This window comes from Bufo gargarizans, chromosome 3 (assembly GCF_014858855.1).
Source record: "Bufo gargarizans isolate SCDJY-AF-19 chromosome 3, ASM1485885v1, whole genome shotgun sequence".
In the NCBI taxonomy this organism is placed as follows: Eukaryota; Metazoa; Chordata; class Amphibia; order Anura; family Bufonidae; genus Bufo; species Bufo gargarizans.
The window spans coordinates 99819434-99842211 of NC_058082.1; the positions used below are offsets into that span (position 1 = coordinate 99819434).

The 22778-nt window shown below is 45.0% G+C and overlaps 1 protein-coding gene across 2 annotated transcripts in view; it reads left to right on the forward strand.

Annotated features, from left to right (window-relative positions):
* Positions 1 to 22778, forward strand: part of TESPA1 (thymocyte expressed, positive selection associated 1) — a 50975-nt gene that overhangs the window by 24868 nt on the left and 3329 nt on the right. Inside the window, exons 3-4 of one of the 2 annotated variants that reach the window (XM_044286836.1) lie at positions 21072 to 21155; positions 21697 to 21905. In XM_044286836.1, the coding sequence (XP_044142771.1) occupies positions 21103 to 21155; positions 21697 to 21905 (262 nt within the window). In that variant the 5' untranslated portion in view covers positions 21072 to 21102. Of the gene's footprint in view, positions 1 to 20255; positions 21156 to 21696; positions 21906 to 22778 lie in introns of those variants that run through there. The other variant, XM_044286837.1, reaches the window with a different exon arrangement.

Here is a 22778-nt window from a genome sequence, read left to right on the forward strand (position 1 = left end):
AGAGCTGGCATCTGGTCAGAGCGCAGTTGGCCTCTGCTCTCCCCTATCCTCTTGTCCAGAGGCTGACTCCCCACAGGCTACCCCAGCAGAAGAGCTGGCATCTGGGCAGAGCGCAGTCGGCCTCTGCCCTCCCCTATCCTCTTGTCCAGAGGCTGACTCCCCAAAGGCTACCCCAGCGGAAGAGCTGGCATCTGGGCAGAGCGCAGTTGGCCTCTGCCCTCCCCTATCCTCTTGTCCAGAGGCTAACTCCACACAGACTAGCCTAGCTTATGCACTGGCACCATGGCAGAGTACCGCTGATCCCTGCCCACAAAGCAACCTCCACTCCAAGCCAGGGAGCAACACAGAGATCAGGAGTACCAGTTACCAACACAACATTGGTGGACTCACTATAGACAGAGACAGGCTACCAAATTCAACAGGTCCAGTATTTGGTTGTGGGTGGGCTGCCAGACTAACTCAGGTAGCAACCGGAGTGAGGTCAGGTATCTGGTTAGTCTTCCCTGGGAGGGGGAGATGTGTGGCGAAAATAACCTCGCCACTGGGTTTTGGAGGGGCCTGTTTGCCATCCTCTTGCCTCTGGATTATGGCCCATATACTAACTTTGAAGGAGAAGGTAGACCGGCCGCACAGCCTAAATCTGTGGAACTGTTTTGGGCAGGAAAGATATGCTTGTGGTCGGCCAAATGTGACTTCCATGGAATTCATGAACCCCTGCTAGGATCTGGGTGATTTTTGGGTATGTTGTTCACCCAGATCAGAGCTATCCATGGATGTATAAATTATGGGGATATGTGAGGTTTTGAGGTGGTTTCTGTGTGTTGGGGAAAAATGTGCGTTTGCTGCCTGTGAGTGATTAAGTTAGCCCATTATGTTTGGTAATTGTATCACAGGCAGAGCCCATTGTGTTTTGGTAATTGTATTTTGTTGATTGTGTCAAAGACAATGCCTATTCTGTTATTGAGTGCGTCACAGGCAATGCCATTGTGTTTGTTAATTGCGTCACAGACAATGCCATTGTGTTTGTTGAATGTATAGTTTTTATGTTTAAACTGTAAAACTGTAAAGGATTGGCTGCTATGTTATGTCCTCAGTTCCCAACCAGGTCCACGGGGCTGGTACCCTTGTTGGAAAATGTGTATATAAGTCAATGCTTGTGTGTTCAATAAAGAGTTCCTGTTTTACCCTTCATCATGTTGTGGCTGGTGTTTGGGTAACTGATTGACACTGGGGATTGCTATACGCTGAAGATTTGCTATACTCCCCTGGCTATAACTACTAGCTCTTGTAAGAGCTTGTTCATGGTTCCTGCTCTCTGGATTTAGGAGAGGTTCACACACTGGAAGCTGAGGCCCGGTCTTGGGTCCAGCGCGGGCGGAGGACGGTGAGACCCCAACCAAGCTGCGGCAGTTCGTGGGGTCTGTGGTGGTTATGGTGTCGAGTGGAGTGCTTGGAGTCCTCGGGAAGCACTAGGAGCAATCATCAACGGAGGTACCCAGTCGGGGTGCCAGGAGATCCGTTACATTAATATGATGAAGGAGGGAGAAAGTAATAGTGCTAGTGCCTGGAAAGCAGGTAGAATGGAGCAAACCAAGATTCAAACAATAGTAGTCACTGATCAATAAGGCTAGGGCTACACGGTGAGGATGCGCGACAAAAAGAGTGCAACTACACCGCGGCATGTGTCGCGCAACATTTTTTATAATGATGGTCAATGGTGTCACACTGCTGCATCCGCCATGCTGCGACTGTGACGTTCGCACAAAAATCCTACTTGTATGGATATTTTTGCGACTGTCGTGTCTCAGTCATAGCATGTCGACACCACTGACTATCATTATAAAAAATGTTGAGCAATTTTTCTGTGGCAAGAAGTTGTGCGACACATAGGGCTAGATCGATCTGACAAACAGGATTAAAAAGCAGTCCTGGCACACCAACTATGCCAGCCGGTGTCACCCACCACTCCGTGTCACAGAAAAACTGTGGCATGACTGTTCAGTACATGAACTGTAAGACATTACATTGATTGTTACATTCTTTGACATCACTAACAATTTTTGGAAAGACACAATTTTGAGACTGAAAATGAATCTTAGAATAATTAGCTGCAGCATGTGTGTCACACTGCTGCATCCGCCATGCTGCGACTGTGACGTTCGCACAAAAATCCTACTTGTATGGATATTTTTGCGACTGTCGTGTCTCAGTCATAGCATGTCGACACCACTGACTATCATTATAAAAAATGTTGTGCAATTTTTCTGTGGCAAGAAGTTGTGCGACACATAGGGCTAGATCGATCTGACAAACAGGATTAAAAAGCAGTCCTGGCACACCAACTATGCCAGCCGGTGTCACCCACCACTCCGTGTCACAGAAAAACTGTGGCATGACTGTTCAGTACATGAACTGTAAGACATTACATTGATTGTTACATTCTTTGACATCACTAACAATTTTTGGAAAGACACAATTTTGAGACTGAAAATGAATCTTAGAATAATTAGCTGCAGCATGCAGCTAATTATTCTAAGATCCATTTTCAGTCTCAAAATTGTGTCTTTCCAAAAATTGTTAGTGATGTGTCAAAGAATGTAACGATCAATGTAATGTCTTACAGTTCATGTACTGAACAGTCATGTGAAGAATTTCCATTTAATGTTAAAGGTAAAAATGCTTAATGTATGTGTTTGTAAAACCATAAATCAATTCCCTCTCTATCCGTTTTAGGGTCCATTCACACGTCCGCAAACGGGTCCGCATCCATTCCGCTATATCGGGAATGGGTGCAGACCCATTCATTCTAAATGGGGCAGGAATGGAAGCTGAGAGCACACTATGTACCCATGTGCTTCCCGCCAAAACAACCCCTTTCAGATTAATGGAACTGATTTTCAGTTGCAGGAAATTTTCTGCAACAAAGGCCTCATGCACAAAACTGTAATTATGGTCCGTGTCCGATCTGCTTTTTTTTTGGGATCGCATGCGGACCCAGTAGACACTATGGGTCCACAAAAATATCATCCGTGTGCTGTCCACATCTCTGTGGCCGTTCTGCAAAATAAAGAACATGTCCTATTCATGCCCCGTACATAAATAGCCAGTTCTTGTAGAAATATGCGGAATGCACTCAGCCATTAATTATATTTTGCGCATCTGTAGTTTCTTTCTCAGAATTACACGTTTTAGCGAATGTCAGTTTTCAGTTTGTATACTGGTATGATCTTTACATAACATAATTTTGACTGATGGTAACTGATAAAAATAACCTAAAACAGGAAATCCTCTCTGCTTCTTGTAACTGAAAATATTTATAGATAACCACTTGTCAAAATGTTTCTGCTGAGATGTTTTCTGTGTATTTTGTATCTCACGTTTGAGCTCTAGAGAAGATTCTGCATTTGATAAAGTTTGTTCAGTATTATGTATTTGTAAATGAGTAGTGCTGTATACAGGAGGCCTGCGAATGCCAGCCAGACCAGGAATATAAGACTCCTGAATATATATATAATTAACCTGAATAAACAGTGGAGGTTCACAAAAATAACTAAATTAATTGCATAAAAAGGTAACGTTGGGCTTTTTCCGGCACAGACTGCATAAGTGGACGTGACGTGGTTTAGGCTACTTTCACATTAGTGTTTTCAATTTCGCTATTGAGTTCCGTCATAAAATCTCAACAGCGGAAGAAAACGCTTCAGTTTTGTCCCCATTCATTGTCAATGGGGACAAAATGAACTGAATATTGTGCTTGCAGCTTTTTTCTGTCACCGATGGGGACGCAACCAAACGGAACGGAATGCATTTTGGAGCATTCCGTTCCGTTTGGTTGCGTCCCCATCGGTAACAGAAAAAAGCTGCAAGCACAATGTAAGTCAATGGGGACGGATCCGTTTTCTCTGACACAATAGAAAACGGATCCATCCTCCATTGACTTTCAAAGGTGTTCAAGATAAATTGTATTATTGTAACTGAAGCGTTTTTGCAGATCCATGACGGATCCGCACAAAACGCTCATTTGAAAGTAACCTTAGGCGTAGAAAATGGTCTAAATGTAGAAAGCTATCTGACATTTCGAAGCAGCGTTGGATATGTGAGATTGAGAAACAGATCTCATTGATTGAACACTGTGTGTGGAATAAATTAAATGTTCTGGACTGACGTTCTGCTGTTTGGCCACAAGATGCTGTTGTTTCCTAGGCACATCTGACTGACTGCATATGTATTTCCATATTCATGAGAGGTGTGGTTCTTCAGAGCATGAAAAAGGAGCTGCAGCCATCTTAGGAGCGAGCTGAGAGCTGAGGAACTGTATGTGAGCAAAGCTAATGGATCCAGGAGTGAGAGGACCGCCTCTGTGACTACAGCTGCAGCTGAGTGAAGCTGATCATTGTCCAAGACCCAGATCCTGTCCGGGGAAAGGAGGATTGTTTCCAGAAAGGCTGACAAGAGCTAAGGAACAAGCTGCATACCCTGTGGGACCTCATGTTTTCTGAAAAGACTGGTTGTTCAGTTCAGAGACATCAGTGGATAAAGAGCAGACCCGGGTCAGTAAGATCATGCACGCATCACACTGCAGTGTTGGTGCCTAGAGACTTAGACCAAGCCTGTAGTTAGTTAGTTAGGGTCTATGCTTTGTATCAGGTCTAAAGAGTTGCTACTGCTATTACAAGGACTCCATTACTAAAAGGGACATTGCACATTTGGGAGCTGATAAACACCCCCACAAATTCTATCCAGTTCAGCATTTTGCTCAGGAGTAATAATAAGGCATGTGCTACCAGACTGGTTATAGGAGTGGGATTAATATAGAGCACGGTAAGATTGTGAACTGTTGTGTTGCACTGCAGGCCAGACCATACTGATCACCCAACCAATTGTTTGTGTTTGTTTCAGGGTAATAATAGGTACGGCGAGGGAGTTTTAATTGTGCCCGCCAGTAGGTAAATTACCGCAAAATTTCCGCTGGCATCCATCAGAGGGCGCCGTGCTGTGCAACACAGGGATCTCACCCTTTGGGCTGGGTGTATGTAAATTTATTTTATGTTCTCAGCATTTGTGGTTGTGTTTATTATCACGTGTTAGTAAAATTCAGTTTTGACAAAAGCTGGTGTTGGAGTTGCTTTCCTCGTTTTGTGACTTCACTGTATCCTGTATCCCTGGTACACGGCTTACAGATACGCCGAAGTTATGTAGAGGCTGGTGCCTCTACATAACTCTGGCTGATCCACCTCCAGATATAGGGGATATTAAGACCGCATCTTAAACTCCGGTCTTAATAAATGACCCCCCTAGGTGTTTTATCTCTAGTTGAAAATTGCAAGCAAGAAAGGCTATATTTAAACCGTTATCATTGATTACAGCAAACAACTGCATTAAAAACGAAGGAGCTGGTGGTGGATCCGCCGAAGTTATGAGGTGCAGGCCTCTACATAACTTTGGCGGATCCACTGTAGCTTCTAAATGTAAGACAGCTTCCTTGCTCTTACATTTAGACCACTTTCTACGCCTAAAAAAGCCATCTGCGCCTAAATAGAAGAAGCCAAAAGAAGCTGAATGTGCTGCTGTCCAAGTTGCTGGTGCTGCAGTCCCTCCCTTTCCAAGTGGTAGACTCTGCACGTTTCAGAGAACTGATGGCTTATGGCGAGCCGAAGTGGAGGGTCCCAAGCCTTTAGTGATGTATTTCGGTATTAAAAAAAATAAAAATATTCAGCGTTCAGCGCTGCAGTTATATGTGGTAAAACCTTTTGGGACGTATTTCGGTCGAAAAACTAATTTTTTTCAGCGTTCAACACCGCAGATATATGTGGCAAAACCTTTTGGGACGTATTTCGGTCGAAAAACTAATTTTATTCAGCATTCAGCGCTGTAGTTATATGCGGTAAAATCTTTAGTGAGGTATTTCGGTCGAAAAACTAAATTTATTCAGATTTCACTCTTGCCGTTATATGTGATAAAATCTTTATTGACGTATTTTGGTCGAAAAACAAAATGTACTCAGCAATCAGCGCTGTCGTTATATGCGGTAAAATCTTTAGTGGCGTATTTTGGTCAAAAAACTAAATTAATTCAGCATTTAGCACTGTAGTTATATGCGGTAAAATCTCCATGATGTCTCCATGATAAATCTGCAGCGTGGGGGCCCCATGTGGCTTCTACACACTTTCAAAATAATCCTTCAGCGGAGCAAATAGATGCCGGATGACCGGGACGCTCCAGACCATGACCTTCCCAGGAGCTGCTGTCGGGAGCAGCGGTTCATTTCTGAGACGTCCGTATAGTGCAGGGGGAATCCGAAGACCATCTCCATCTCCGTGCACCACAGGATGTTCTCTTTCTCATCCATGATGACTGGGAACTCATGAGGTTTTCCCCGACGAAGAGACCAGGGGCTGGTAGTTATGGTTTCAATCTTGATGAACTTCTTGACTCTTCAGGGCTCCAAGCTATCTTGAAGCTTTGTCTTCTCATTGTCTGTAGCTACTAGAGGCCTGTTCATGCCAGACAGGTTCCCCCATAATTATCTGGTTCGATGAGCAGCCGATACTGGACTTGCATCAATCTTGACAGAATTCATCTTCAGGTGGAGAGAAATTGTTTTTTGGAATGCTTTCTCCATCACAACCACGTTGTTGAATAAACAGAAGACTGGCGGATTCTCTCCTGCAACACTTAATTTTTATTATTACATTTATTAAATATTTATTATTAAATTGCACCAAAACTTGATTAAAATTATAAGAAAGTAAACTTAAATTATTATCCAAATCTTAGAGGGAAATTCACGGACAATCAATTTCCCAAGCCTTTTGTGCCGGAGAACGTGTATTATTAAATCATCTTTTAAGCAGCACTTTATATAGTTGAGAAATTTTAACCTTCTGTTCTGTCCTATATTCACTATAAATGAATAGATGAAGAGACCACTCTGTGGCCTCATGCTGCGGCCACCTCCGCAATCTCCACTCGTGCCACTCTGTGGCCTCCTCATGCTGCTGCCACCTCTGCTTTCTCTCGTTGTCGTGCCACTCTGTTGCATCCTCATTCTGCTGCCACCTCCACACTATGTCACCTTGCCACTCTGTGGTCTCCTGATGCTGTCGCCGCCTCCACACTTAGTCATTGTGCCACCCTGTGGCCTCCTCGTGATGCTGCTGCCACTGCCTCTGCGCTCTGTCATTGTGCCACTCGGTGGCCTTCTCCCGATCCTGCTACTGTTGCTGCCGCCACCTCCAGACTCTGTCATTGTGCCACTCAGTGGCTTTCTCGTACTGCTGCCACCTCCACACTCTGTCATTGTGCCACTCTGTGGCCTCCTCATGCTGCCGCCACCTCCAGACTCTGACATTGTCCCACTCTGTGGCCGCCTCATACTGCTGTTACCTCAACACTCTGTCATTGTGCCACTCGGTGGCCTTCTCCTGATGCTGCTACTGCTGCTGCAGCCACCTCCAGACTGTCATTGTGCCACTCTGTGGTCTCCTCATGCTGCAACTCTGCTCCTTATGCACTTTCATTGACAGGACCAGGTAGTGGAAACGTCATCACAGCTGGCAGTGCAGCCTGCGCTGCAGTTGCAGAGAGAGTAGAGCCTCTAGGAGTAATGGCAACACCCCAGTTGCTTCTAGGGGCTCATTTGCATATAATAAAACATCATTTTTCTCAGCAATGTGGGCACATATAAACATGGGACCAACATACAAACCGGATTCCCAAAAAGTTGGGACACTATACAAATCGTGAATAAAAACTGAATGCAATGATGTGGAGGTGCCAACTTTCATATATTCTATTCAGAATAGAACATAAATCACGGAACAAAAGTTTAAACTGAGAAAATGTACCATTTTAAGGGAATAATATGTTGAATCAGAATTTCATGGTGTCAACAAATCCCCAAAAAGTTGGGACAAGGCCATTTTCACCACTGTGTGGCATCTCCCCCTCTTCTTACAACACTCAACAGATGTCTGGGGACCGAGGAGACCAGTTTCTCAAGTTTAGAAATAGGAATGCTCTCCCATTCTTGTCTAATACAGGCCTCTAACTGTTCAATCGTCTTGGGCCTTCTTTGTTGCACCTTCCTCTTTATGATGCGCCAAATGTTCTCTATAGGTGAAAGATCTGGATTGCAGACTGGCCATTTCAGTACCCGGATCCTTCTCCTATGCAGCCATGATGTTGTGATTGATGCAGAATGTGGTCTGGCATTATCTTGTTGAAAAATGCAGGGTCTTCCCTGAAAGAGATGACGTCTGGATGGGAGCATATGTTGTTCTAGAGCCTGAATATATTTTTCTGCATTGATGGTGTCTTTCCAGACATGCAAGCTGCCCATGCCACACGCACTCATGCAACCCCATACCATCAGAGATGCAGGCTTCTGAACTGAGCGTTGATAACAACTTGACTTGTCCTTGTCCTCTTTGGTCCGGATGGCATGGCGTCCCAGATTTCCAAAAAGAACTTTGAATCGTGACTCGTCTGACCACAGAACAGTCTTCCATTTTGCCACGCTCCATTATAAATGATCCCTGGCCCAGTGAAAACGCCTGTACTTGTGCATCTTGCTTAGAAATGGCTTTCTTCTTTGCACTGTAGAGTTTCAGCTGGCAACGGCGGATGGCACGGTGGATTGTGTTCACTGACAATGGTTTCTGGAAGTATTCCTGAGCCCATTCTGGGATTTCCTTTACAGTAGCATTCCTGTTTGTGGTGCAGTGTCGTTTAATGGCCCGGAGATCACGGGCATCCAGTATGGTTTTACGGCCTTGACCCTTACGCACAGAGATTGTTCCAGATTCTCAGAATCTTCGGATGATGTTATGCACAGTTGATGATGATAGATGCAAAGTCTTTGCAATTTTTCGCTGGGTAACACCTTTCTAATATTGCTCGACTATCTTTCTGCGCAACATTGTGGGAATTGGTGATCCTCTACCCATATTGGCTTCTGAGAGACACTGCCACTCTGAGAAGCTCTTTTTATACCCAATCATGTTGCCAATTGACCTAATTAGTGTTAATTGGTCTTCCAGCTCTTCGTTATGCTCAAATTTACTTTATCCAGCCTCCTATTGCTACTTGTCCCAACTTTTTTGGGATTTGTTGACACCGTGAAATTTTTAATCAACGTATTTTTCCTTTAAAATGATACATTTACTCGGATTAAACGTTTGATCTGTCATCTACGTTCTATTACAAATAAAATATTGACATTTGCCATCTCCACATCATTGCATTCAGTTTTTATTCACAATTTGTTTAGTGTCCCAACTTTGTTGGAATCCGGTTTGTAGATGCCTTCAGCTGCCAAGTGCACATGTAACAGGTCAGCCAGTTTTATAGGTACAAATCTGTTGACAGATGCTTTTTAAAGCTGGGGTGATACAACCAAAGATGGAAACTAATATATAACTAATTATATACAAGTTATTGCAACTAATGTGCATGAAAGGGGTCGTGTTGCATTCTTGGAGACATCCAAAATCGATGCGTAACCCCAGCCTTATTAGCAATTGTGTTTTATATATACAGTATGTACCACATTTATCGACTACAGCTCAGTTATTACATTTTCAGGTCATTAGGGTTGAGCGAACCCAAACTTTTTGACTGAAGTTCAGGTTCGGTGTTCAGGTGTTTTCATTATTTTCCATATATAACATGGTTATAATAGAAAATAATAGCATTCTTAAGACGGAATGCTAAATAAAATGGCCATTGAGGGGTTAGAAATTATAAAAAAAACTCACCTCATCCACTTGATCGTGCAGCCGGTATCCTCTTCTTTCTTCTTTCTGCAGGACCTGCAAAAGGACCTGCGATGGCGTCACCGGGCTCACCACGTGGTGAGCGCAGTGACGTCAACGGAGGTCCTGCTGAATGAAGACAGAAGGATCTGTAGTGACGTCACCACGCTCACCACGTGGTGAGAGTAGCGATGTCATCCCAGGTCCTTTAAGAATGCAATTATTTTCCGTTATAACCATGTTATAACGGAAAATAATAAAGTGAAGTTCAGGTCCCCATTAACTTTAAGTTCTGAACCCGAACCTTGACCTGAAGTTCGGCCAAACCCGGCGAACCTGAACTTCCACGGGTTCGCTCATCCCTAGTCATAATGAATACAGACATTATATGCATACGTATATATTAGTAGACTGTACTTCCATTTCTATTTTACCCTACATGGTTATCTCACAATATCACTACAGTATATCTCTTACATGTCGAATATAGCCTTGTCTGCATTTATGATGACCACTAGTGATATATATCTGTGGTTCAGTCACTGCTTCTACGTACAGGAACTAGCGCTTCATGAAAACATCAATGATTCTTCATTTTTGAAAAAACTAAAATGAAATTCTCTTTAATAATATGTGACTTATTCTCGCTTTTCGCTTTCAGTGTCAGGAAGTAGCTTGGACGATGACTTTACTCTTGGAACTGAAAGTAAGGTCAGAAGGCATGTACACAGCTAAAGAGGACATCAGAAAGATGGGTCTACTTGTTTTCTTGGAAATAGATCCATTATTGCTCATGGTCCATGTCTGGTATTCAGGTTCATTCCCTCAGTGTATAGTTGCAATACCAGACTCAGCCTATGTACAAGAGTGGCGCTGTTTCTGAATAGCGAAGCAGACCCTAATCTGATAAAACTCCTTTAACCCCTTGCTGTAACCCAAAGTACAGTTACATGGTGTGGATGCTGTGCCCGAACCATCCGCAGTGGGTGCCAGTTTTTATATACGGCTGACACCCTGCCACAAATGCCTGGAATTGGAGCTAACTCTGATCCTGGCCATTATCTCCTTAGATGCCATAGACAATAGGGATCCGGCGGTCACAAGCTTATTAAACAGAGGAAGAGTCCCAACAAAGACTATCTGTATTTTTCAGGTAGTCCCTGATAGGTTACCACAAAGTACAACAAAAGTATTGCAGTGTATTATATGAGCGATTGGAAGTTAGCACAGTCAAGTCAAGGACAAAAAAATAAATAAATTAAAAAGTAATTTTAAAAAGTTCATTAAAATAGTTTAGAGTAAAATAAATAAAAAATTCCCCACAAAAAAAATCCACATATAGTGCAAAAAAATAAAAAAAATACAAATATTCGGTATCATTAAGTTTGAAGTGTATAATAGGGATGAGCGAACTCGAACTGTATAGTTCGGGTTCGTACCGAATTTTGGGGTGTCCGTGACACGGACCCGAACCCGGACATTTTCGTAAAAGTCCGGGTTCGGGTTCGGTGTTCGTCGCTTTCTTGGCGCTTTTGTGACGCTTTCTTGGCGCTTTTTGAAAGGCTGCAAAGCAGCCAATCAACAAGCGTCATACTACTTGCCCCAAGAGGCCGTCACAGCCATGCCTACTATTGGCATGGCTGTGATTGGCCAGAGCACCATGTGACCCAGCCTCTATTTAAGCTGGAGTCACATAGCGCCGCCCGTCACTCTGCTCTGATTAGCGTAGTGAGAGGTTGCGGCTGCGACAGTAGGGCGAGATTAGGCAGATTAACTCCTCCAAAGGACTTGATTAATCGATCGATCTGCAGCTGTGCATCATTGAGCTGCTGAAATTCAAATGCTCACTGTTTTTAGGCTGCCCAGACCGTTTGTCAGTCACTTTTTTCTGGGGTGATCGGCGGCCATTTTGTGTCTTGTGCGGTGCTGCGACCAAGTGCATCCAAGCTGCGACCAAGTGCATTTAACCCTCAATGGTGTGGTTGTTTTTTGGCTAAAGCCTACATCAGGGTGAAGCTGTCACATCAAGTGCATTTAACCAGCAATAGTCTGTTTATTTTTTGGCCATATACTACATCAGGGGCAAGCTGCGCCCCTCACCAAGTGCATTTAACCCTCAATGGTGTGGTTGTTTTTTGGCTAAAGCCTACATCAGGGTGAAGCTGTCACACCAAGTGCATTTAACCAGCAATAGTCTGTTCATTTTTTGGCCATATACTACATCAGGGGCAAGCTGCGCCTGTCACCAAGTGCATTTAACCCTCAATGGTGTGGTTGTTTTTTGGCTAAAGCCTACATCAGGGTGAAGCTGTCACACCAAGTGCATTTAACCAGCAATAGTCTGTTCATTTTTTGGCCATATACTAAATCAGGGGCAAGCTGCGTCCGTCACCAAGTGCATTTAACCCTCAGTAGTGTGGTTGGTCAAGCTGTCACACCAAGTGCATTTAACCAGCAATAGTGTGGTTATTTTTTGGCCATATCCCAGTCTAATTCTGTCACTAAATCCATACCTGTCACCCAGCGCCTAAATACTAGGCCTCAAATTTATATCCCGCTAAATCTGTCGTTACCGCTGTACTGTTGTGGCTGGGCAAGTTATTTAGTGTCCGTCAAAGCACATTTTTTGTTCAGGGTTGAAATACAATTCCCAATTTAGCAATTTCATAATTTAGTGGTTTCTGCTATATCAGAGCTATTTGAAATCTATCCCTAAAAGGGTATATAATATTCAAGGTGCACATAGGGTCATTCAGAATAACTTCACACACACGCTACTGTGCATTTCCAAGTCTAATTCTGTCACTAAATCCATACCGGTCACCCAGCGCCTAAATACTAGGCCTCAAATTTATATCCCGCTACATCTGTTGTTACCGCTGTACTGTTGTGGCTGGGCAAGTTATTTAGTGTCCGTCAAAGCACATTTTTTGTTCTGGGTTGAAATACAATTCCCAATTTAGCAATTTCATAATTTAGTGGTTTCTGCTATATCAGAGCTATTTGAAATCTATCCCTAAAAGGGTATATAATATTCAAGGTGCACATAGGGTCATTCAGAATAACTTCACACACACGCTACTGTGCATTTCCAAGTCTAATTCTGTCACTAAATCCATACCGGTCACCCAGCGCCTAAATACTAGGCCTCAAATTTATATCCCGACAAATCTGTCGTTACCGCTGTCCTGTTGTGGATGGGCAAGTTATTTAGTGTCCGTCAAAGCACATTTTTTGTTCTGGGTTGAAATACAATTCCCAATTTATCAATTTCATAATTTAGTGGTTTCTGCTATATCAGAGCTATTTGAAATCTATCGCTAAAAGGGTATATAATATTCAAGGTGCACATAGGGTCATTCAGAATAACTTCACACACACGCTACTGTGCATTTCCAAGTCTAATTCTGTCACTAAATCCATACCGGTCACCCAGCGCCTAAATACTAGGCCTCAAATTTATATCCCGCTAAATCTGTCGTTACCGCTGTCCTGTTGTGGATAGGCAAGTTATTTAGTGTCCGCCAAAGCACATTTTTTGTTCTGGGTTGAAATACAATTCCCAATTTAGCAATTTCATAATTTAGTGGTTTCTGCTATATCAGAGCTATTTGAAATCTATCCCTAAAAGGGTATATAATATTCAAGGTGCACATAGGGTCATTCAGAATAACTTCACACACACGCTACTGTGCATTTCCAAGTCTAATTCTGTCACTAAATCCATACCGGTCACCCAGCGCCTAAATACTAGGCCTCAAATTTATATCCCGCTGAATTTGAATACAATACATTGGGCCAAATAATATTTTTGTTGTTGTGGTGAACCATAACAATGAGGAAAACATCTAGTAAGGGACGCGGACGTGGACATGGTCGTGGTGGTGTTAGTGGACCCTCTGGTGCTGGGAGAGGACGTGGCCGTTCTGCCACATCCACACGTCCTAGTGTACCAACTACCTCAGGTCCCAGTAGCCGCCAGAATTTACAGCGATATATGGTGGGGCCCAATGCCGTTCTAAGGATGGTAAGGCCTGAGCAGGTACAGGCATTAGTCAATTGGGTGGCCGACAGTGGATCCAGCACGTTCACATTATCTCCCACCCAGTCTTCTGCAGAAAGCGCACAGATGGCGCCTGAAAACCAACCCCATCAGTCTGTCACATCACCCCCATGCATAGCAGGGAAACTGTCTCAGCCTCAAGTTATGCAGCAGTCTCTTATGCTGTTTGAAGACTCCGCTGGCAGGGTTTCCCAAGGGCATCCACCTAGCCCTTCCCCAGCGGTGAAAGACATAGAATGCACTGACGCACAACCACTTATGTTTCCTGATGATGAGGACATGGGAATACCACCTCAGCATGTCTCTGATGATGACGAAACACAGGTGCCAACTGCTGCGTCTTTCTGCAGTGTGCAGACTGAACAGGAGGTCAGGGATCAAGACTGGGTGGAAGACGATGCAGGGGACGATGAGGTCCTAGACCCCACATGGAATGAAGGTCGTGCCACTGACTTTCACAGTTCGGAGGAAGAGGCAGTGGTGAGACCGAGCCAACAGCGTAGCAAAAGAGGGAGCAGTGGGCAAAAGCAGAACACCCGCCGCCAAGAGACTCCGCCTGCTACTGACCGCTGCCATCTGGGACCGAGCACCCCAAAGGCAGCTTCAAGGAGTTCCCTGGCATGGCACTTCTTCAAACAATGTGCTGACGACAAGACCCGAGTGGTTTGCACGCTGTGCCATCAGAGCCTGAAGCGAGGCATTAACGTTCTGAACCTGAGCACAACCTGCATGACCAGGCACCTGCATGCAAAGCATGAACTGCAGTGGAGTAAACACCTTAAAACCAAGGAAGTCACTCAGGCTCCCCCTGCTACCTCTTCTGCTGCTGCCGCCTCGGCCTCTTCCTCTGCCTCTGGAGGAACGTTGGCACCTGCCGCCCAGAAAACAGGGGATGTACCACCAACACCACCACCACCTCCGTCACCAAGCGTCTCAACCATGTCACACGGCAGCGTTCAGCTCTCCATCTCACAAACATTTGAGAGAAAGCGTAAATTCCCACCTAGCCACCCTCGATCCCTGGCCCTGAATGCCAGCATTTCTAAACTACTGGCCTATGAAATGCTGTCATTTAGGCTGGTGGACACAGACAGCTTCAAACAGCTCATGTCGCTTGCTGTCCCACAGTATGTTGTTCCCAGCCGCCACTACTTCTCCAAGAGAGCCGTGCCTTCCCTGCACAACCAAGTATCCGATAAAATCAAGTGTGCACTGCGCAACGCCATCTGTAGCAAGGTCCACCTAACCACAGATACGTGGACCAGTAAGCACGGCCAGGGACGCTATATCTTCCTAACTGCACACTGGGTAAATGTAGTGGCAGCTGGGCCCCAGGCGGAGAGCTGTTTAGCGCACGTCCTTCCGCTGCCAAGGATCGCAGGGCAACATTCTTTGCCTCCTGTTGCCACCTCCTCCTTCTCGGCTTCCTCCTCCTCTTCTTCCACCTGCTCATCCAGTCAGCCACACACCTTCACCACCAACTTCAGCACAGCCCGGGGTAAACGTCAGCAGGCCATTCTGAAACTCATATGTTTGGGGGACAGGCCCCACACCGCACAGGAGTTGTGGCAGGGTATAGAACAACAGACCGACGAGTGGTTGCTGCCGGTGAGCCTCAAGCCCGGCCTGGTGGTGTGTGATAATGGGCGAAATCTCGTTGCAGCTCTGGGACTAGCCAATTTGACGCACATCCCTTGCTTGGCGCATGTGCTGAATTTGGTGGTGCAGAAGTTCATTCACAACTACCCCGACATGTCAGAGCTGCTGCATAAAGTGCGGGCCGTCTGTTCGCGCTTCCGGCGTTCACATCCTGCTGCTGCTCGCCTGTCTGCGCTACAGCGTAACTTCGGCCTTCCCGCTCACCGCCTCATATGCGACGTGCCCACCAGGTGGAACTCCACCTTGCACATGCTGGACAGACTGTGCGAGCAGCAGCAGGCCATAGTGGAGTTTCAGCTGCAGCACGCACGGGTCAGTCGCACTACAGAACAGCACCACTTCACCACCAATGACTGGGCCTCCATGTGCCCTGTTGCGCTGTTTCGAGTACTCCACCAACATGGCCAGTGGCGATGACGCCGTTATCAGCGTTACAATACCACTTCTATGTCTCCTTGAGAAAACACTTAGGGCGATGATGGAAGAGGAGGTGGCCCAGGAGGAGGAGGAGGAGGAAGAGGGGTCATTTTTAGCACTTTCAGGCCAGTCTCTTCGAAGTGACTCAGAGGGAGGTTTTTGGCAACAGCAGAGGCCAGGTACAAATGTGGCCAGACAGGGCCCACTACTGGAGGGCGAGGAGGACGAGGATGAGGAGGAGGTGGAGGAGGATGAGGATGAAGCATGGTCACAGCGGGGTGGCACCCAACGCAGCTCGGGTCCATCACTGGTGCGTGGCTGGGGGGAAAGGCAGGACAATGACGATACGCCTCCACAGAGGACAGCTTGTCCTTACCCCTGGGCAGCCTGGCACACATGAGCGACTACATGCTGCAGTGCCTGCGCAACGACAGCAGAGTTGCCCACATTTTAACCTGTGCGGACTACTGGGTTGCCACCCTGCTGGATCCACGCTACAAAGACAATGTGCCCACCTTACTTCCTGCAATGGAGCGTGATAGGAAGATGCGCGAGTACAAGCGCACGTTGGTAGACGCGCTACTGAGAGCATTCCCAAATGTCACAGGGGAACAAGTGGAAGCCCAAGGCCAAGGCAGAGGAGGAGCAAGAGGTCGCCAAGGCAGCTGTGTCACGGCCAGCTCCTCTGAGGGCAGGGTTAGCATGGCAGAGATGTGGAAAACTTTTGTCAACACGCCACAGCTAACTGCACCACCACCTGATACACAACGTGTTAGCAGGAGGCAACATTTCACTAACATGGTGGAACAGTACGTGTGCACACCCCTCCACGTACTGACTGATGGTTCGGCCCCATTCAACTTCTGGGTCTCTAAATTGTCCACGTGGCCAGAGCTAGCCTTTTATGCCTTGGAGGTGCTGGCCTGCCCGGCGGCCAGCGTTTTGTCTGAACGTGTATTCAGCACGGCAGGGGGCGTCATTACAGACAAACGCAGCCGCCTGTCTACAGCCAATGTGGACAAGCTGACGTTCATAAAAATGAACCAGGCATGGATCCCACAGGACCTGTCCAGTCCATTGTCCAGATTAGACATTAACTACCTCCCCTTAACCATATATTATTGGACTCCAGGGCACTTCCTCATTCAATCCTATTTTTATTTTCATTTTACCATTATATTGCGAGGCTACCCAAAGTTGAATGAACCTCTCCTCTGTCTGGGTGCCGGGGCCTAAATATATGCCAATGGACTGTTCCAATGTTGGGTGACGTGAAGCCTGATTCTCTGCTATGACATGCAGACTAATTCTCTGCTGACATGAAGACAGATTCTCTGTTACGGGACCTCTCTCCTCTGCCTGGGTGCTGGGCCTAAATATCTGACAATGGACTGTTGCAGTGGTGGCTGACGTGAAGCCTGATTTTCTGCTATGACATGCAGACTGATTCTCTGCTGACATGAAGCCAGATCCTCTGTTACGGGACCTCTCTCCTCTGCCTGTGTGCTGGGCCTAAATATATGCCAATGGACTGTTGCAGTGGTGGCTGACGTGAAGCCTCATTCTCTGCTATGACATGCAGACTAATTCTCTGCTGACGTGAAGCCAGATTGTCTGTTACGGGACCTCTCTCCTCTGCCTGTGTGCTGGGCCTAAATATATGCCAATGGACTGTTGCAGTGGTGGCTGACGTGAAGCCTCATTCTCTGCTATGACATGCAGACTAATTCTCTGCTGACGTGAAGCCAGATTGTCTGTTACGGGACCTCTCTCCTCTGCCTGTGTGCTGGGCCTAAATATATGCCAATGGACTGTTGCAGTGGTGGCTGACGTGAAGCCTCATTCTCTGCTATGACATGCAGACTAATTCTCTGCTGACATGAAGCCAGATTGTCTGTTACGGGACCTCTCTCCTCTGCCTGGGTGCTGGGCCTAAATTTATGAAAATGGACTGTTGCAGTGGTGGGTGACGTGAAGCCTGATTCTCTGCTATGACATGAAGACTGATTCTCTGCTGACATGAAGCCAGATCCTCTGTTACGGGACCTCTCTCCTCTGCCTGTGTGCTGGGCCTAAATATATGCCAATGGACTGTTGCAGTGGTGGCTGACGTGAAGCCTCATTCTCTGCTATGACATGCAGACTAATTCTCTGCTGACATGAAGCCAGATTGTCTGTTACGGGACCTCTCTCCTCTGCCTGGGTGCTCGGCCTAAATATATGCCAATGGACTGTTGCATTGGTGGCTGACGTGAAGCCTCATTCTCTGCTATGACATGCAGACTAATTCTCTGCTGACGTGAAGCCAGATTGTCTGTTACGGGACCTCTCTCCTCTGCCTGTGTGCTGGGCCTAAATATATGCCAATGGACTGTTGCAGTGGTGGCTGACGTGAAGCCTGATTCTCTGCTATGACATGCAGACTAATTCTCTGCTGACATGAAGACAGATTGTCTGTTACGGGACCTCTCTCCTCTGCTTGGGTGCCGGGGCCTAAATTTATGAAAATGGACTGTTGCAGTGGTGGGTGACGGGAAGCCAGATTCTCTGCTATGGGACCTCTCTCCAATTGATTTTGGTTAATTTTTATTTATTTAATTTTTATTTTAATTCATTTCCCTATCCACATTTGTTTGCAGGGGATTTACCTACATGTTGCTGCCTTTTGCAGCCCTCTAGCCCTTTCCTGGGCTGTTTTACAGCCGTTTTAGTGCCGAAAAGTTCGGGTCCCCATTGACTTCAATGGGGTTCGGGTTCGGGACGAAGTTCGGATCGGGTTCGGATCCCGAACCCGAACATTTCCGGGAAGTTCGGCCGAACTTCTCGAACCCGAACATCCAGGTGTTCGCTCAACTCTAGTGTATAATAAATATACTGGGGGAAATTTATCATACCCCTTACGCCTGTTTTTGGTGTAAAAAAAAGACTCAAATCCACTGGACTTTTCAATGCATTTGTGCAATCTGCATTTTACTCCTTTGCCAAGTTTCCGGCAGTGGCAAGAGCGGAGTCAGGGCTTTGAACTGCCGTAGGTTTCATTCTGAAGCATGGTTTTTATGACAAGACCTGCACCTTGTCATAAATTACATGCCTCCTCAGGTAGCACAGGTCCTATCAAGGCGGGATGTTTTTTTTTACCAATTAACCCTTCTTAAAAAAATAATATAAAAATGAATTTATGACTTGTGGTAAAATAGCAAAAAATAGGTGAAAAAACGCTACACATAGTGGCTTAGATGTACTATTAGTTAAACAGTAGACAGGTAGACAGGGAGTCTTTAAAGGGAATGTGTCATCAGAAAATGACCTATTGTTTAAATCAAGTTTTTATGTTAAACATATATTTTTTTTATTTTTAGAGATTTTGGTGATTTTTTTTTTTTTTTATGTGACTATATTTAGAAAATGTATAGAATCCTGCAATTTTCACATTGGCCTAAAATGGGTCTGCTTTGCTGAATTGAAAACAATGTCATGTCGACAGGACTTTTTTTTTTCTGTCCTGCATAATCAATAAGTTACATATATTTAAGATTAGTGTTCAAGCAGGAAACGTTATTAAATAATAAAATACATTTGTATATTCAACTTTTAATTGTCCCGCTATGCCAGCCTCACTCCAGTACCCGCCATTGCAGGTCTACTCCACCTTAAAGTGAAGACATTCCATTCATCTCCAATCAGCCAATTACTGTCTTCAGCAGACACGTACCGTTTATGCACAAAATGATGTAACCCCTAAAGACAGTGTCTGGCTGCAGCAGTTACATGAAAATGGTAATGGTAGAGATGGATGAATGGCACTGGAGCAGTGGGACATTTAAGTGCTCAGTCTTCTATTCCTCCTGCAACTTTCTTCCTGTCCCTGAATCCTATTAGCCACGACTACAGATATAGATGTTATGTTGTCTGGCTTGCCTAGGAAGATTTCAGCTTTGTGACTGAGGAAGCTGTTTCCTGCAAATATAAATTTTTATGTTTTAAGTATCTGAATTGTTGGTTGTCAAAGATCTATAGAAGCCTAGAAAGAATCTTGCTTCTATAGTACATAATAAATCCAAGAATCAGAACATTAAAGGGACCTAGTTATCCTAAAATGTCCATGAACTGCAGTGATTTATACTGTCTCTACTAAAGGACACATTGTATATCTTCAGTAGATTAAAAAATAAAATTCAGATTATTTTTTTCCCCCCTTTTAGCGTCTCTTTTATCTTATCACCATAGGAATAGGATAAAGTAAAGAACAATCCATGTACTGTAAATGGTGCCACGTTGTCTGTGCTCTTGTGGTTCAGTCTCTTTGGAGTTCTTTGGAGATTTCTAAAGGCCCCTTCACATGGCCCGATGGGGCAGATGAGCATTGACGAGCAGCATTTTATCCCGACAATCGCCTGCTCGTCAATGAAGGAGACCACTGCATTTACATGCAAGGATCTCCTCCACAGTACTGGGAGGAATGATCACTAATGCCATGACTTGTCTCCATACAGAATCATTGTTTGCCCGCAGCAGAAGCTGTACAGACGACACGTTCGGTTCCCGGCAAACAATGATTTAGGTGACTGCATGAAAGATCTAATTACCCGATGAATGAGCGTTTTGCTCATTCCTCTGGTAATTTGGTGGCACCTTTACAACAGCAGATTATCGCTAATAAGCATTCGTACGAGCACTCATTAGCAATAATCTGCCCCAACATCGGGTAGTATAGAGAGACCTTAAAGAGGTTTTTCCATTTTGGACATTGGGGGCAAATTGCTAGGAAATACCCCAAATGTCTGATAGGTGACGGTCCTAGAGCTGTGACCTGCATCTATTCTTAGAATGGAGCCCTCAAAGTGCGTCCTCTATTCATTCCTATGAAAGTGCAGAAAATAGCTGTGCGCTGGCTTGTCCATAAGCCCCATAAAAGTGAATGGAGCGGTGGCAGCGCTTGCGCTGTGTGCTTCCCATTTATTTCAATAGAACTTCTGAAAATATCCGAGGTCTGAGAGGTCTAATACAATATTCTGTATAGTGCAGGATTGTAAGAGTGGAAGGCATGATGATAGCTACAGACGGAGAAGTAAAAAGAAAGATGTGAGGTTTTGCAGAGAGTAATGTTCCTGCGAAGCTCATACAGAACATAATAATATCCATTGAACATTGATTGACTATTATATTATTCTTTACAGTGTGGTGGTAGACCTACCAAATCTCAAGACCATGAACCTGGGTAATAGTATGACCTCCAGCACAACCACTAAAACCAGTTCCAGGTAGGATTTGTTAAATCAATTTTTAAAGGGGTATTCCCATCTGAGACATTGGTGGCATATTGCTAGAATACGCTATTAATGTCAGATAGGGGAAGGTCCCAGCTTTAGGACCGGCTCCTATCTCCAGAATCCACCCCACTTCTAGAAGTGATGGGAGAGCAGCAGATCATGTGCGTCCACCCTCTGTTTGACTCTATGGGAGTTCTGAAAATACTGCTTGGTTATTTTTGGAACTCCCATAGCAGTGAATAAAGGGTGAATGCGCATGCTCAGATACTGTCCCTTCACTTTCGTGGGGGGGGGGGCTGTTCTGGAGATGATTGCTGCCAGCCACCCCTATCTGATATTAATGGCATATCCTTCGATGTCTGAGATGGGAATATCTCTTTAAGACCCCTAATGTATGACATATTTGTTACTGTGCCCCACTTACGATACACATAGGCTATACTGCATAGCCATAGATACATACATTATATGTAGTGACCTCCGCAGGACTTACTCTTTCATTTCTTAATATCTCAATATCATTTTTCCTCAGCATTTCGGAAGTCCTCACCCAGTGTCAGGCAGATGCAGAAACTATCCTCTATAACCTGGGATTTGCCAGTGAGAAAACCTGTTCTATGTATAAAATCCCTTCCAGGTTTTTCCTCATCCCTTCTAAAGCAGAAGGCATCGATTTCACTATATACTTTGAATCCCTTTTGAACAGAATAAAGAGAGGAGACTCCAGCTACATACCGGCAGGTAACCTATATATGGAGTAAAATTCTTTTGCCCTAGGCACATAGCTAAAACAGGTGCAGGGGTAGCAGTTGCACATGGGCTTCAGGGGCCCCAAAGGCCCTACTGATGTATAAGAAGACACCCGTTTTCTAAATAACGCATGGTGGGGAACCAGGAGGTCAAGTTTCACCTTTACTTTGCCATTTATGATTTTTTTATACCATTATATAATTTGTACGTTACATAAACCGGTATACAGTCCATGTCGCCAGAATGACAACCATAACGCCTTATATAGTGGCGTAAAGTGGGGGAATTGCACATTTTATGTTCACCTTGTGCTAATTTGTGTGAAACGTACATGTGCGTGTTGTGTATGTTGCGTATAGCATTAGATGAAGAAGCCGCGGCACTCAGATGGATAAATTCCAATTTCTTTTATTTCACCTCTTGTGGCAACGTTTCAACCAAACGGTCTTTATCAAGCTTGATAAAGACCGTTTGGTCGAAACATTGCCACAAGAGGTGAAATAAAAGAAATTGGAATTTATCCATCTGAGTGCCGCGGCTTCTTAATCTGTTGCTATTTATTACGGGAACCCCCAGACCGGGATCCAACGCTGCAGGCACCACCACGAATTGGAATACTGGGATCCCAGTGAGTAGTGCTGACCTAACAATTTTTTGTGCTTGCGTATAGCATTGTTAGATTTTTCCCTGTATAGGAGCCAAGAATGACCCATGTTAATGATATTGCAATTTATGTTAATAGTTATTATTATTGCACTGGCCCTTTAAGGTACCAGTATATTGCTCCTAGATAAAGAGACGACGTCCAGCAAATTTGTCCCCAAGTGCTAAAGTCATAGGGGGGCCCATAGCAACCAATCAGAT